This window comes from Bos grunniens, chromosome 28, assembly GCF_055505025.1.
Source record: "Bos grunniens cultivar Pamir isolate PY7600 chromosome 28, Bosgru_T2T1.0, whole genome shotgun sequence".
NCBI lineage: Eukaryota > Metazoa > Chordata > Mammalia > Artiodactyla > Bovidae > Bos > Bos grunniens.
In genome coordinates this window covers 8,557,948-8,574,367 of record NC_141192.1, presented here as the reverse complement: position 1 = coordinate 8,574,367, position 16,420 = coordinate 8,557,948, and the positions used below count along the sequence as shown (strand labels likewise).

General features: G+C 39.3%; 1 protein-coding gene across 8 annotated transcripts in view; it reads left to right on the top strand.

Moving 5' to 3' along the window:
- The window catches only part of NRG3 (neuregulin 3), a 1,239,421-nt gene that overhangs the window by 714,992 nt on the left and 508,009 nt on the right, over nt 1-16,420 (top strand). Inside the window, exon 3 of one of the 8 annotated variants that reach the window (XM_086382919.1) lies at nt 3,048-3,959. The exons of the other annotated variants lie outside the window; for them this stretch is intronic. Within the exon in view, the coding sequence (XP_086239045.1) occupies nt 3,048-3,249 (202 nt within the window). The 3' untranslated portion in view covers nt 3,250-3,959. Of the gene's footprint in view, nt 1-3,047; nt 3,960-16,420 lie in introns of those variants that run through there. 8 annotated transcript variants of the gene reach the window in all.

Genomic DNA, 16,420 nt, shown 5'->3' with positions numbered 1-16,420 from the left:
AACAGTAATGATAACGACAGGACTGGTACTACAATAAAAGTAAAATACTGAGAGTAAGCAAATCTTTTGACATATCATGGTACTACTAATTGTTTTTTGTGTCTTTGTTTAAGTTATTGATAATTCAAGATCTGGCTGGAAAAGGCAAGTATGAGGTGAAGATGACATACAATGCAGTTATAAAATTTGTAAAGAAAAACTACACAAAAATGTCACTACTTGGGGACTCCCCTGGTGGTCCCCAGCTTTGCTTAGGTGTATACAAATGGAAACAAGAGGAGCTAAAGCTGAAGGAATTGATGGAGTAGCGCTGAGTGAATTGTTAGCAATTCAGACTCCAAGAGTGTTTTATTAAATACAAAGAACAACTGGAAATAGAAATGGAAAGAGTAATTGGCCTGTGGTATGAACAGCATGGGACAGGGAAGAAGACCAGATAATAATCTGGGACCTGGAGATCAGAGACAGTAGCCCACCTAGGCTATTTTTTTTTTAATCACTGAGGGGATTCTTGAACATGATAATGAGACCATGCACTGCAAAGTTTGTAATTTAGAAACTAGGCAGATAGAGTATATTTAAGGTTAAATTTATCTGTCTAGTAAATTCTACCAATTTCTCACTTTCTATTGTGGGAGCAAATAAGTAAATAATTATATCCATCTTGGGACATCTTAACAGGCCTAAATGAAAAAGATTACTGCAGGGTTATTACAGGTTTCTAGCCACACCAGGGGAGCCATCCTTGACTCATGTAAGCAGTATTCTGGTGCCAGAAGAGCCTGAACAATGTGTTTTGTTTTGATTCATTTGCTTTTTCCTTGTTGTCTGTTGGTTTTGGTGTTGGTTGGACAGTGCTGGGCTCAGTTATCTAACATTTGCTCCTTGTATGACTGAGTAAGCCTCTTAACTGCATCCTTTGTAAGATGGTCTGATAACAGCCCTCTACTTATATGAAGATTAGATGAAGTGATATATGTAATATGTATTGTATGTAAACATGTAACAGGTGTTTATGGCTTTATTCTGTATTAGATCCATGGGAACAGAAAGTTTAAGAGCAAATCAGCAGCAAGATACTTATTAGTGAGTCTTAGCGTGGATCCTCAGCTACTTGAAATTACTCTTGCCCATACGTGCAGAGATGAAGTGAGAGCTGGTTCCGGTGTACAGCTGGTGAGATACTGAGCGGTTTCAAGTGCTTCTGGGTTCACACAGGGAGATGGGGAATAGAGAGGGTGGGCAGCCAGACACAACACTTAGTCTTGTACAGGAAATGTAGGCAAGATTGATTTTCTAAAGAGGAAGATTTTTACTTTAATTCCCTTTGCACCTGTTCCTCTGCTCAGGCTTCTGTTATATTAAACTCTAAAATAGCCATTATCACCATTTGTTACAAAGCTGATGTAGAATAATTGAGCGTGTCCCTGGAGAAGTTATACAAACAAATTCCCTATTTCTGTAAAATTATTCAGAGTCCAGACGGGGATTCCACATGCTCCCCCACTTTCTCATCAGTGTTGGACAATTAGTTTTCTGGCTCAGGTACATTTATGACATCAGGGGAGGTAGGGATGGTCGGTGGGGTGGAAGCCAGAGTCCCGGTAATGGGGAAACTTGGCATTTTCCAGTGCAATGTAATACTCAGTGTTGATGGAAATATGCAGTATGATTCAGCATTTTTTGGTCACTCTTTTTTTTTTGGGGGGGGGGTGGATAGTTCAGTGGGAAATAAGCTGAGAGAATATAGGTTGGAAGAGACAGTATCCAGGAAAGAAGGGAGATACGAAGCAGACAGGAAGAAAACAAGGATTTTGTTGCCGGAAGCTCCAAAACATGGCTTCCTTTAGCTAAAGCAATTTCCCAAAGGAGGAACCAGAATAAAAATGATCTGAGCTGAAATTTTCCAGGGGACGTTAGGGCTGGGACTGTTTGTTTGGTATTTCCATTTCCTCCTTAGGTCTACTTCTTTCCTATGTACCCAGTGGCTTTACTCAGAAAACAAGACAGTGACAAAAGGAGATGGAAAAAACATGGGCTTATAAGAAAGAGTTTGCCCTGGTTTTAAATCCCTCTTGAACTTAATGTCTCCCCAAAATACAGCACAGAGTTCGCTTTGTGTTTCAGGCCCTCACCTCTAATGATACTTACTTCCTTGGGTTGTCACATAAACTAACTGAAACCAAAATGTAATAAACGTGGAATTAATACAGACCCAAAGTTGGAAACATCAATTAGGAGTTCAGTCGCTCAGTCGTGTCCGACTCTTTGCGACCCCATGAATCGCAGCACGCCAGGCCTCCCTGTCCATCACCAACTCCCGGAGTTCACCCAAACTCAAGTCCATCAAGTCAGTGATGCCATCCAGCCATCTCATCCTCTGTCGTCCCCTTCTCCTCCTGCCCCCAATCCCTCCCAGCATCAGAGTCTTTTCCAATGAGTCAACTCTTCACATGAGGTGGCCAAAGTATTGGAGTTTCAGCTTTAGCATCAGTCCTTCCAAAGAACACCCAGAACTGATCTCCTTTAGGATGGACTGGTTGGATCTCCTTGCAGTCCAAGGGATTCTCAAGAGTCTTCTCCAACACCACAGTTCAATAGGATCAATTCTTCAGTGCTCAGCTTTCTTCACAGTCCAACTCTCACATCCATACATGACCAATGGAAAAACCATAGCCTTGACTAGACATACCTTTGTTGGCCAAGTAATGTCTCTGCTTTTGAATATGCTATCTAGGTTGGTCATAACTTTCCTTCCAAGGAGTAAGCGTCTTTTAATTTCATGGCTGCAATCACCATCTGCAGTGATTTTGGAGCCCCCCAAAATAAAGTCTGACACTGTTTCCCCATCTATTTCCCATGAAGTGGTGGGACCGGATGCCATGATCTTAGTTTTCTGAATATTGAGCATTAAACCAACTTTTTCACTCTCCTAGATGCATGTAATATCTATGGCAGTATCACTTCCATCAGATAAAACCTGAAACAGCACATCTTGGAGATGCTTGGCAGGATTAACATTCTAAAATTCTGACATTCTATTTCAGAAAATCCAGGACCTCGCTACAAGCATTTCACTCAAGTGGTGCAGAAATACAGAGGAAATTGTGCCTCCATACCAAGGATTTATTAACATTGTGTCTTTGTTTCCACCCAAGTCTGGAATGTACCTCAAAAATACAAGTATCTTGCATTTCTGAAACATTGTTTTTGTTACTATTGAAAAACCCCAAAGGCTGTTGTCTTTAAAGATTCATTAAATATCCCATGATATATTATCTCTCTTGGTTAACACAAGGCAGAATATACCATTGCATACTACTTAAATCAGAGGCAATGATTCTCATGAGATTAAAAATACAGTATTTGCAGAAGTAGTATAGAGAGAGAAATGTAGATCCTTGTGAATGCTTACTAGAGAGAAAGGATTTAAAACACCATTTTAAGTAATGGAAACAAGATTCCGGGGGAATAAATCTGCTTTCTCAAATTTGTTGCATGCATTCTGCATTTTTAAAAAATGTGACATTCATGAACAAGTAGTATGTTGCAAAATCTTTCTGTAATTCTCTGTTAGGGCAGAAAAAATAAATCTGTAACATTTCAAGGAGATAACACTGACTGTGCTGATGTGAAGTGAGTTTGTTACCCTACTCAGAGTAGTTGCTGAAAACAAATTTTTGTTTGTGAATTTTTTCCTCTGATTTGGTTACACATTGGATGATGATAAAAGTATCAAGGTTTTTGTGTTTGTTTTCATTTAAATATATTGTAATTTACTTTTTAAGCTGATACAGGAAGCCGCCTAACAAAAATTTTGGTCACTTCATTGGGTCAAGGCAAATATCTTTTAAGAAGTGACCATGCCTGCCACTCCAAAAACCCTGTTCCCATACGCCTCATCCCAAACATACTCACCACTCTCCCCCAATAAACTATGCTGACCTTATTATAATCACTTCCTTGGTACCCTTTTGGTTTTATCATTCAAGTGTGTATCCCTAGTTAAGCCTGCTATTTTTTTCTTCTAATTGGTTATACATTGAAAAAAAAAACCTCAATATCCAGGTTATTTTACCCTTCTCCTTTAAAAATGTTAGTAACGTTTATTTGCTGAGAGACCAAGACCACTGTACCTGGACAGTTTCTCGTACTGTGGAATGCATGATTGTAGTTTCAGAACTAGACTCACCCTCTGTCACTCTAGTGAGACTGTAGTTGGAATTGTGCTTTGTCAAGAAGCACAAAAGGACTGGTTTTGTGCTTTCTTTGATGTTAGCAAATATTGATGCTTAATGCCCATGTCCATTAAATAATTGAAGGCTGAAAATGGTAATATCCAAGTTCTATATTTATATCTTAGTTGATATAACTTCATAAAGATGCACTTTGAATTCTTCTATTTGGTTACCCAGTGATAGACTTTATAGAGAAAAGACAGGATAAAACTTAGTAATTTCTCTTTACTTACCAGTTTTCAAGATAAAAATTTTCCTATACTCCTTTAAAGATGGCTATTAAAAAAATAACACTGTGAACTCATGAATTTAAATATACTTGATGGGTTTTAATCCATTGCAATTATAAACGTTGTGAAAGATAAACTATTGCCTGTTTTCAGTATAACACTTTATATGTGTTGTCCAACATAATACTCTCAAAAGTCCTACGAAGTATGTCTTCACAGATGAGAAAGCTGAGGCATAAATAGTTTAAGTAAGTTGCCCAAGTTTCCTCAACTAGCAGCAATAAAGCTACCATAAAAATCAAGGTTACCTTGTTCTTTAAGCATTTTGCTACATCCATTATGGTAGAAGTTTGCCAATTACGATCTTAGACATTGTCTCATTTAGCAAATCATTTATGTGAATTAGCAAATCTAACTTTATTCTCATTTTACCAAAATTGATAGTAAGAAAAGTTAAGTGGCAAAATCTAAATTGTCTGTGTGTTTCATTAGGGACAGAGCACAAACTCTAGCCGTGGGCCTGGTGCTTTTGAGGCAGTTCTGTCCTTCCCAAGCTGTGGTCATTGTGCGGAAATGGAAGCTGTGGACCGCCATCCTTATATCTGAGCATGACAGAGCCCATTTCAGGTGGCGAATCTGTTTGATAATTCATTTTAGGAAGAGCAGAGAGGTCAGTTTTACAACAACAACACTACTTTAGGAATATTACAATTCTAAAGGCCAAGTCAAGACTCTTTGTAAAATAGAGACAAATGGAATTATGGGCAGATTAGCATCCACCTGCTGTCATATTATCTCAATGCTTATTTTTCCCTTTGAGGATAGTAGACTTAATTATTGTAGTTTCTACAAAATTTCATCAGTTTCCTTGCCTACCAAAAAAAAAAAAAAAAGGATAATTTGTGAGACCCCTGCTATTACCAACACTTTTGTTTATAATAAAATGGGTGTGTACGTATGTATATGTATGCATGCACACACATATAAAACACATATATATCTACACATCCTTCTCTCATTATACAGAGGCCTCTCCATCCCTCCTTTAACTCACAGTACATATGTACTCATTGTGTACCCCGAAGTCACAGTCTTCTTTAATAAACAGAGGTGTTTGCTGGAGAGAAATTTTAAGTGTTGAATTCTGCAAGTTATACCTGTTATTTAAGATGTAATGTTGCCACCATTTTTGGAAGTATTTTTGGTGAGGTCAGAAGGAAAAATATACAATCTTGAATGTTCTGAATAGAACTGCCTAGATAGCCAAATGTGAAACAATTCACGGAATCTTATTATATACACTGGGAACTGGAGCTAGGAATACCTCCATCATTCTCTGAGCTGTAATCCTGTGAGCTATTCATATGTACCTCGGAAAATGACTCATAGAAGTCTGAGTGGGATGGTGGGGTCCTTGCTAAAAATAAAGTTTCTTATTAGTTATCTGAAGTAATAAAAGTTTCGCAATCACCTAGTACTAACATTGAGATAAGGCACATCTCCATCCCCTCACCTCATGATATTTAAGTGTATGTACACCTGCCTAGATATTTTCTCTTTATCTACAAGATATAATTAGGCCTCTAAAAAAAGCCACGGCTCACAAGACAGTTATGATATTTCAATTTAATGCAAATCTACAGACTTAATTGCTTCCAAAAGCAACATAGGCTGCATTTCAAAATCCTCAGGATCTGGGATCAGCTGTTTAATGTTAGCACATTTTTTTTCACAGGGCATTGGAAGTGTGGGTTTACACCTAACCAATGCATCAAATGTCGTACTGCCTAAAGTGTGGAAGTAAGTGTTCAAATGAAGGTGAATTAAAATTGAGAAGTAAATGAGCATCTTGATTCCACAGTAGGTTTTAAGTGCAGTTATTTAGGGAATGAAAATTACCCTCTAGAAATCAAACTAGTTATGCTAAAGCATCCATAATGACCTCATGGCATAAAACTGGGATGGAATCTTAAACTACAAAAGTGCAAGGGGTCTGTTCCCAGGTCGTCCTTGGAGCAGATGGTCTCTCCTGAAACCTGTGACATTTTATTTATGTTCCCTTCCTTCAGAGGCTCTCATGGCCATACAAACGAATGTTCTGAGGATCCCTGAGGGAACTCGGACGTGCCCAGAAATACTGCATGAGATTGTCTTCCAGTATGAATGTATAAGAAAGGTCCTTACAATTCTAGCTGTAATTTATCATTGTGGAGTCAGAATAAAAACCACCAGTAGAGGTTTAATAGAGGTTGGGTATTATGAAGCCATTAAGAAGCAATGCTAGATACCAGTATTCATTGACATGCTAGGAAATGAATATGTATTTTTATGTGAAAAGACAAGTATGAAGATGGCATCTATAATAATTTAATTATTTCTCACATAGACTATCCTCATGCTGCATGCTGTTGCATTATATCTGCCACCCAGCAATGGTCTGTCCTTCGAAGTGTTCTTCCTTCCTTTTCTCCTCACTGTATTGGTCCTCTCGCTTAAAAAATTCAAATGTTTTAACTCCAGATGTTTGTTATTTGATAAGCTGACTGAGATCAGGCTAGTCCATCTTTAGGTTTGATGAGATCGCCGAACTGTTGCTACAGCTATTTCTCACTAGAACCAAGATCCCTCTTCCCATTTTTAATCTTTTTGTTTATCTTAGTTATATCCTGCTGCTGCTGCTAAGTCGCTTCAGTCATGTCCAACTCTGTGCGACCCCATAGATGGCAGCCCACCAGGCTCCCCCATCCCTGGGATTCTCCAGGCAAGAACACTGGAGTGGGTTGCCATTTCCTTCTCCAATGCATGAAAGTGAAAAGTGAAAGTGAAGTCGCTCAGTCGTGTCCGACTCTAGTGACCCCATGGACTGCAGCCTACCAGGCTCCTCTGTTCATGGGATTTTCCAGGCAAGAGTACTGGAGTGGGTGCCATTGCCTTCTCTGAGTTATATCCTAAGATCTATCATTATAATCATATATTTTCAAAGACAAATTGCTTGTTCCTTTTTAGTTCTATAATGGTAAGTTTTCCATTAGGGTTGAATCCAACTGTCCAGTATAACTTTTCCACACCCGAGGGGGCAGAGTATTGCTGAGGGGAAAAAAAAAAAAAAAAGTCAGATTAGCTTAATTTATACAAAATGATCCAACCTTGTCTAATAGTCTTACCACACTTGGTTAATAAGTTTATTCTAGGCTTTCAAACTTTAACTCTCAAGCTTGCTTTATAATTCATTGAGAAAATAGAAGACTTCAAATGAAAAACTCCCCTATTCTCCCAAGAAAAACCTAAAAATACACTTCTTCAACATGTTTTCTCTTTTTTTGCTCTTCTGTTAAAATGAATTCATTGTCCTGCCTCTTACCAGTGGCCAAACCCTTCCGACTCCAAATTTTTCCTGCATACTTTCTCAGGAATTCAGTCACACAATTGACCTCTCTTTTTTAGCTGAAACATAAATAGCACTTTCTTAAACAGTCATTGATAACATTTTATAAACATAATTTAGAATTTCTCATTCTTAAAAAAAAAAGAAGGTAAGGAAACTCATTTGCTTCTCATATATCTCCAGCTTCCACCCCATTTCTTCTGGCTGTTGTTTTTCCTACTCCAGTACTTGAAAAAATCATTTATATATTCTGTCACTAATCTCCTCTCCTCATTCTTCAACCTTTGCAATTGGGATTTCATCCAAACCGCTGCATAAAGCTGCTCTTGTCAAGGTCACTAAATTCAATTGCCCTGTATTTGTCTTCATCTTCTAACCTTGAAGCTTCATTGGACACATTTGATGGCTTTCTCCTATTTAAAAAACTCTCTAGTCTTGAGTTACATCTGACTTTTGTGGATCTTTTGTGGACTTTTCCTATCTCTTAGGCTATTGCTTCACAGTATATGTTGAAAGCTACCTTACCTTTTCCCAATCTTAATTTTTAAAACATTCTACAGTCTCCTGCATTTCCTTGTATATCGGCCTCTCTTATAATATTGTGTTATATCTCAGGGCTGTAAATAGAGTTTTAGACATAATAAAGATACTTTTGGTTGTATGGTCCAATGCAACTACTCACATCATTCTGGTATGCTGGTTGCCTCCAACAATAAAGTCAAGGTGGGAATCAAATATTATAGTGCTCTTCAGAAAGCCAGTTAAGAGCTATTTCATTTTTTATAGACACCAAGGTAATGCACAGTTATAATTGTGATGGGGAATATGTCGGCTGCACAGGTGCCAACCCTGTTGTGATATATGCGGTTGATGGCTTTAGCTGTGTGTGGCCTGGCTTTGCCCGTTCTCTTTTCTCTGGTGAAAATGTTACCTTTGCTATTGTGAGTTTCATTCGGCATATTGTCATTGATCACCAGCAAGGCATTGAGTTGGGCTTTGAGGATAGAGATAGTAATAACAGCAACCCTGGTATCGAATTTACTCTGTGTAAGGCTTATTCCTAAGCCCTGTCTTGGATGAACACCACATTTTACATGGGGCTTCCCCCTGTGTCTCACTGGTGAAGAATCTGTCTGTCAATGCAGGAGACTTGGGTTTGATCCCTAAGTTGGGAAGATGCCCTGGAGAAGGAAATGGCAACACACTCCAATATTCTTGCCTGGAACATCCCCAGGACAGAGGAGCCTGGCAGGCTACAGTCCATGGGGTCACAAAGTGTTGAACATGACTGAGCTACTAAACAGCAACAACAACATTTTACATATAAGGGGACTAAAATTCAGTAAGACTTTCATTAGCTTCTGAAAGTCTAAAGACTGGTACCTGGCAGAGTTGGCTTTGGATGAAGAAGATCTGACTCTAGAGTCCTCGAGGTTTCTAGCTGGTGAGAAGAGACAGAGCAACTGCCACATTACGGTGTGAGAGGCACTGAAAGAGAGGTTTAGAACATGTGTGAGCCCAAGGGAGGGAGGTCCTTACTCTGCCTGCGAAGGATTCCCAGAGGTGGTCCCCTTTGCATTAGGTGGTGGTGGTGGTTCAGTCACTTGTCTTGTCCAACTCTTTGCAACCCCGGGGACTACAGCATGCCAGCTTTTCCTGTCCTTCACCATCTCCTGGAGCTTGCTCAAACTCATGTCCATGGAGTCAATGATAGCATCCAACCATCTTATACCCCACCATCCTCTTCTCTTCCTGCCTTCAATCTTTCCCAGCTTTAGGGTCTTTTCTAATGAGTCGGCTCTTAGCATCAGGTGGCCAAAGTATTGGAGCTTCAGCATCAGTCCTTCTAATGAATATTCAGGATTGACTTCCTTCAGGATTGACTGATTTGATCTCCTTTCATCCAAGGGACTCTCAAGAATCTTCTCCAACACTACAGTTCAGAAGCATCACTTCTTCAGTGTTCAACCTTGTTTATGGTCCAACTCTCACACTCAAGCATGACTACTGAAAAAAACATAGCTTTGACTAGACTGACCTTTATCAGCAAAGTAAGATCTCTGATTTTTAATACACTGCCTAGATGTGTCATAGTTTTTCTTCCAAAGAGCAAGTGTCTTTTAATTTTGTGGCTATAGTCACCATCTGCATTGATTTTTTTTTAATTTTATTTTATTTTTAAACTTTACAATATTGTACTAGTTTTGCCAAATATCAAAATGGATCCGCCACGGGTATACATGTGGTCCCCATCCTGAACTCTCCTCCCTCCTCCCTCCCCATACCATCCCTCTGGGTCGTCCTAGTGCACCAGCCCCAAGCATCCAGTATCATGCATCGAACCTGGACTGGCAACTCATTTCATACTGCTGGGCATACACACTGAGGAAACCAGAAGGGAAAGAGACACGTGTACCCCAATGTTCATCGCAGCACTGTTTATAATAGCCAGGACAGGGAAGCAACCTAGATGTCCATCAGCAGATGAATGGATAAAAAAGATATGGTACATATACACAATGGAATATTACTCAGCCATTAAAAAGAATACATTTGAATTGCACTGATTTTGGAACAAAAAAATTTATCTTGCAATAGTGCCTTTTGGGAGAGAAGGGAGTGGAATCTTTAATCACTTTGCCAATATCATCTATATTAACTAATCCATTGAATTTATCTGCTTTTCCTTTGATAATTCTCATGCTTTAAAATGCTAGTATGTCATCCTTGTCTTCTATACTTTCAAATGTATTGCTATATTCATGTTCTCTCTCATTTTAAAATGTATTTATTTGCATATTTATTTATTTATTATTGTGCTGGGTCTTTGCTGTTGCATGCTGGCTTTCTCTGGTTGTGAAGAGTGGGAGCTATGCTTCACTGCAGTGCATGGGCTTCTCATCTCAGTACCTTCTCTTGTTGCAGAGCAACAAGACTCTAGGGTGCAGGCTCAGTAGTGGTGGCACAGGGCCTTGGTTGCCTCATGGAACGTGCGATCTTCTCAGACCAGGGATTGAACCAATGTCCCGTGCATTGCAAGGTGGATTCTTAACCACTGACCATGAGGAAAACCCCATATTTTATTTTATAAAAAATATTTTTTATTAGAGTACAGTTGCTTTACAATGTTATGTTAGTTTCCATTGTACAGCAAAATGAGTCAGCTACATCAGCTACGTCTCTCTTCCCTTTTGGATTTCTTTCCCATTCAGGTTACCACAGTGCGTTAAATAGAGTTCCTTGTGCCATACCCAAAAAAGATGTCCTTTTCATTATAGGGGACTGGAATGCAAAAGTAGGAAATCAAGAAACACCTGGAGTAACAGGCAAATTTGGCCTTGGAATACGGAATGAAGCAGGGAAAAGGCTAATAGAGTTTTGCCAAGAGAACGCACAGGTCATAGCAAACACCCTCTTCCAACAACACAAGAGAAGACTCTACACATGGACATCACCAGATGATCAACACTGAAATCAGTTTGATTATATTCTTTGCAGCCAAAGATAGAGAAGTTCTATACAGTCAGCAAAAACAAGACCGGGAGCTGAGTGTGGCTCAGATCATGAACTCCTTATTGGCAAATTCAGACTTAAATTGAAGAAAGTAGGGAAAACCAGTAGACCATTCAGATATGACCTTATGATTATACAGTGGAAGTGAGAAATATATTTAAGGGACTAGATCTGAGAGATAGAGTGCCTGATTAACTATGGACAAGTGCCTGATGAACTATGTATGGAGGTTTGTGACATTGTACAGGAGACAGGGATCAAGACCTGGAAAAGAAATGCAAAAAAGCAAAATGGCTGTCTGGGGAGGCCTTACAAATAGCTGTGAAAAGAAGAGAAGTGAAAAGCAAAGGAGAAAAGGAAAGATGTAAGCATCTGAATGCAGAGTTCCAAAGAATAGCAAGGAGAGATAAGAAAGCCTTCCTCAGTGATCAATGCAAAGAAATAGAGGCCAACAACAGAATGGGAAAGACTAGAGATCTCTTCAAGAAAATTAGAGATACCAAGGGAACATTTCATGCAAAGATGGGCTCAATAAAGAACAGAAATGGTATGGACCTAACAGAAGCAGAAGATATTAAGAAGAGGTGGCAAGAATACACAGAAGAACTGTACAAAAAAGATCTTCACAACCCAGATAATCATGATGGTGTGATCACTGACCTATAGCCAGACATCCTGGAATGTGAAGTCAAGTGGGCCTTAGAAAGCATCACTACGAACAAACCTAGTGGAGGTGATGGAATTCCGGTTAAGCTATTCCAAATCCTGAAAGATGATGCTGTGAAAGTGCTGCACTCAATATACCAGCAAATTTGGAAAACTCAACAGTGGCCACAGGACTGGAAAAGGTCAGTTTTCATTCCAATCCTAAAGAAAGGCAATGTCAAAGAATGCTCAAACTACTGCACAATTGCACTCATCTCACATGCTAGTAAAGTAATGCTCAGAATTCTCCAAGCCAGGCTTCAGCAATTCGTGAACCATGAACTTCCATATGTTCAAGCCGAGTTTAGAAAAGGCAGAGGAACCAGAGACCAAATTACCAACATCCTCTGGATCACGGAAAAAGCAAGAGAGTTCCATAAAAACATCTATTTCTGCTTTATTGACTATGCCAAAGCCTTTGACTGTGTGGATCACAGTAAATTCTGGAAAATTCTGAAAGAGATGGGACTACCAGACCACCTGACCTGCCTCTTGAGAAACCTATATGCAGGTCAGAATGGACTGGTTCCAAATAGGAAAAGGAGTACGTCAAGGCTGTATATTGTCACCCTGCTTATTTAACTTATATGCAAAGAACATCATGAGAAACTCTGGGCTGGAAGAAGCACAGCTGGAATCAGGATTGCTGAGAGAAATATCAATAACCTCAGATATGCAGATGACACCACCCTTATCGCAGAAAGTGAAGAGGAACTAAAAAGCCTCTTGATAAAAGTGAAAGTGGAGAGTGAAAAAGTTGGCTTAAAGCTCAACTTTCAGAAAACTAAGATCATGGCATCTGGTCCCATCACTTCATGGGAAATAGTGGGAACAGTGGCTGGGGAAACAGTGGCTGACTTTATTTTTTGGGGCTCCAAAATCATTGCAAATGGTGATTGCAGCCATGAAATTAAAAGATGCTCACTCCTTGGAAGGAAAGTTATGACCAACTTAGACAGCATATTGAAAAGCAGAGACATTACTTTGCCCTCAAAGGTCCGTCTAGTCAAGGCTATGGTTATTCCAGTGGTTATGTATGGATGTGAAAGTTGGACTCTGAAGAAGGCTGAGCGCTGAAGAATTGATGCTTTTGAACTGTGGTGTTGGAGAAGACTCTTGAGAGTCCCTTGGACTGCAAGGAGATCCAGCCAGTCCATTCTGAAGGAAATCAGTCTGGATGTTCTTTGGGAGGACTGATGCTAAAGCTGAAACTCCAGTACTTTGGCCACCTCTTGTGAAGAGTTGACTCATTGGAAAAGACCCTGATGCTGAGAAGGATTGGGGTAGGAGGAGAAGGGGACGACAGAGGATGAGATGGCTGGATTGCATCACTGACTCGATGGACAAGAGTTTGGGTGAACTCCTGGAGTTGGTGATGAACAGGGAGGCCTGGCATGCTGTGATTCATGGGGTCGCAAAGAGTCGAACATGACTGAGCAACTGAAGTGAACTGAACTGTGCCATATAGTATGTTCTCATTAGTTATCTATTGTATACATAGTATCAATGATGTATATGTATCAATCCCAATCTCCCAATTCCTCCCAACCACCTTCCCTTTGATATCCATTTGCTTCTTCTCTGCATTTGCGTTCCTATTTCTGTTTTGCAAACAAGATCATCTATACCATTTTACTATTATATTACCCCATATATGCATTAATATGCAATATTTGTTTTCTTTTTTCTGACTTCACTGTGTATGGTAATCTCTAGGTCTATCCATGTGTCTACAAATGACCCAATTTTGTTACTTTTTATGGCTGAGTAATATTCCATTGTATATATGTACCAAATCTTCTTTATCCATTCCTCTGCTGATGGACATTTAAGTAACTTCCATGTCCTAGCTGTGGTAAATAGTGCTAATGACATTTTTCTTTTTAATCAGTAGACTAAATCAAAGACAAACGGACATCTATAACTTGGAAATCATGGATGACCACGATCTGATACATAATTAAGGACTATACAAAGTAGGGCTCTGCATGAAACAAAAGGTAGACAAAACCAAGTAGACAAAATTACCCAGAGGGAATTATGCTTTCTTAATTTCCTCACAGCAGTTGTACTTGGTAGAAGGCCAGCATTAGTATGCATACCAGCACTTGAATTTCAAGCCTTATACTATATTCTTACCAAATTTCTCAATTTTTACAGATAGTCGGTCCCAAACCCCATTCTACTCTGTCTCTCAGACAGTCTCACGTGTAAAATAGTCTCAACTGTTATGTTTAGAGAAACTGCGAGGAAATGCTATAGGAGTATAGACTGGGTCAACTCATGAAAGATCTTTAAATCATGATATATGCTGTTTGGATTTTAGTATGAGGGCAATTAGAGTAGAGCACAGAATTACATTAAGCATGAGTTTGCTTGATGAGACTGACTGACTTAGATTATCTAATTGTTTTCTCTTAAGGTGATAGCTAAGAGCACAAGTTTAGAGTTGACTGACCTTCCTACATTTATTAGCTTTATTTCTTTAAGCTTCAGTTTCTACATCTTTATAATGAGGATACTGTGTTTCATTTAGGACATCTAAAATAATAAAATGATAAAGTATGTGTGGAATGCTTAATACACAGTAAGTGAACACTCAGTAAATTGGCATAGTCAGTCATTGTGATCAATGTCTTCATCCTTGACATCATTTCTATTTTCCTAATTTTAGAGACATACATGAATACAGTCTTGTTAATGAGACATAGGGAATTTTCCTGCAGACCTCACAGGGGAGAGAATGAAGGGTATAGCTAGCTGGCTAGCAGACTCAAGGGCTGTTCTACAAACTGATGTAGAATGTTCAATTTTTGGTTTTGCTTTGTTTCCCTTTTAATTATATTTGTTAAAAGGTCTCTATCTTGCCTGTTGTAAATGCCGCATTCAAATCACTATCATTTCAGTTTTTCAGATAAAAAGTTAATGGAATCAATAACCCGGTGTACGAGACAGCAAGAGACACTGATGTATAGAACAGTCTTATGGACTCTGTGGGAGAGGGAGAAGGTGGGAAGATTTGGGAGAACGACATTGAAACATGTAAAATATCATGTAAGAAACGAGATGCCAGTCCAGGTTCGATACACAATACTGGATGCTTGGGGCTAGTGCACTGGGACGACCCAGAGGGATGGTATGGGGAGGGAGGAGGGTTCAGGATGGGGAGCACATGTATACCTGTGGTGGATTCATTTTGATATTTGGCAAAACTAATACAATTATGTAAAGTTTAAAAATAAAATAAAATTAGAATGATGTAAAAAAAAAAAATCTAGTGCCAAAATTTCAAAAAAAAAAAAAGTTAATGGAATCAATAGAGATAAAGAAACTAAGAAAGATTTGGCATTATATTTTCTGAAACACAATCAGACCTCCTAGAATATGCAGATAACATCTACTTCTAAAAGATGGCAGTTCTGTTCGTCAGGGTAGCTCTCATTAGCAGCTGTAACAAATAAACTACCAATTCTATGGGTAAACTTAGTAAAACCTTCCCCCCACCTTACTCACATCAGTTTTTTAAAAGATTGATTGATTGATTCATTTGGCTGCACTGGGTCTTAGTCGTAGCACCTGCAGTTTTGTTTTGGAACGCAGGATCCTTTAGCTGCTGGCACACACTATCTTTTAGTTGCAATATATGGGATCTAGTTCTCTGACCAGGGATTGAACCCAGTCTCCATGCATTGGTGGTGCTGAATCTCAGCCACTGGATCACCAGGGAAGTCCCCCCTCAGTCTTCTGGGCAGCTCCCTTTTGGTGTGATATGGGGGGTTATTCCTTCTCTTCTGTGGCTCTGCTGTCTTAGATCTCTCACCTCCAGCTGCAAGGAAGAGGGAAAGAATGTGTGGGAGGACACCCTGGCTCTTCACCCACTCAGTCATAAAATGACAGGCTTCAATTCCAGTAACATTTCAGTGGTCAGATCTGAGTCACAGATCTGTGAATATCAGCTTTCTAATAACCCCACTCAGGCTTCCTGTGTGTTCAGGAGGTACAGAGGCAAGTTCATACCCATTTATATAAAAAACAAGGAACAAGTAAGGATTTAAGTCATAACATTAAAGTCCACAAATAATCATTTAACTTTAACAAAATATTAAAGAAAGAATTATACATCCTCAATGAAGACAGACTAAGTCAAGATGATTATTTGCTCCTGTGTAGGAGAGGAAAATGGAGAAGGCGATGGCACCCCACTCCAGTACTCTTGCCTGGAAAATCCCATGAATGGAGGAGCCTGGTAGGCTGCAGTCCATGGGGTCACGAAGAGTCGGACACGACTGAGCGACTTCCCTTTCACTTTTCACTTTCATGCATTGGAGAAGGCAATGGCAATCCACTCC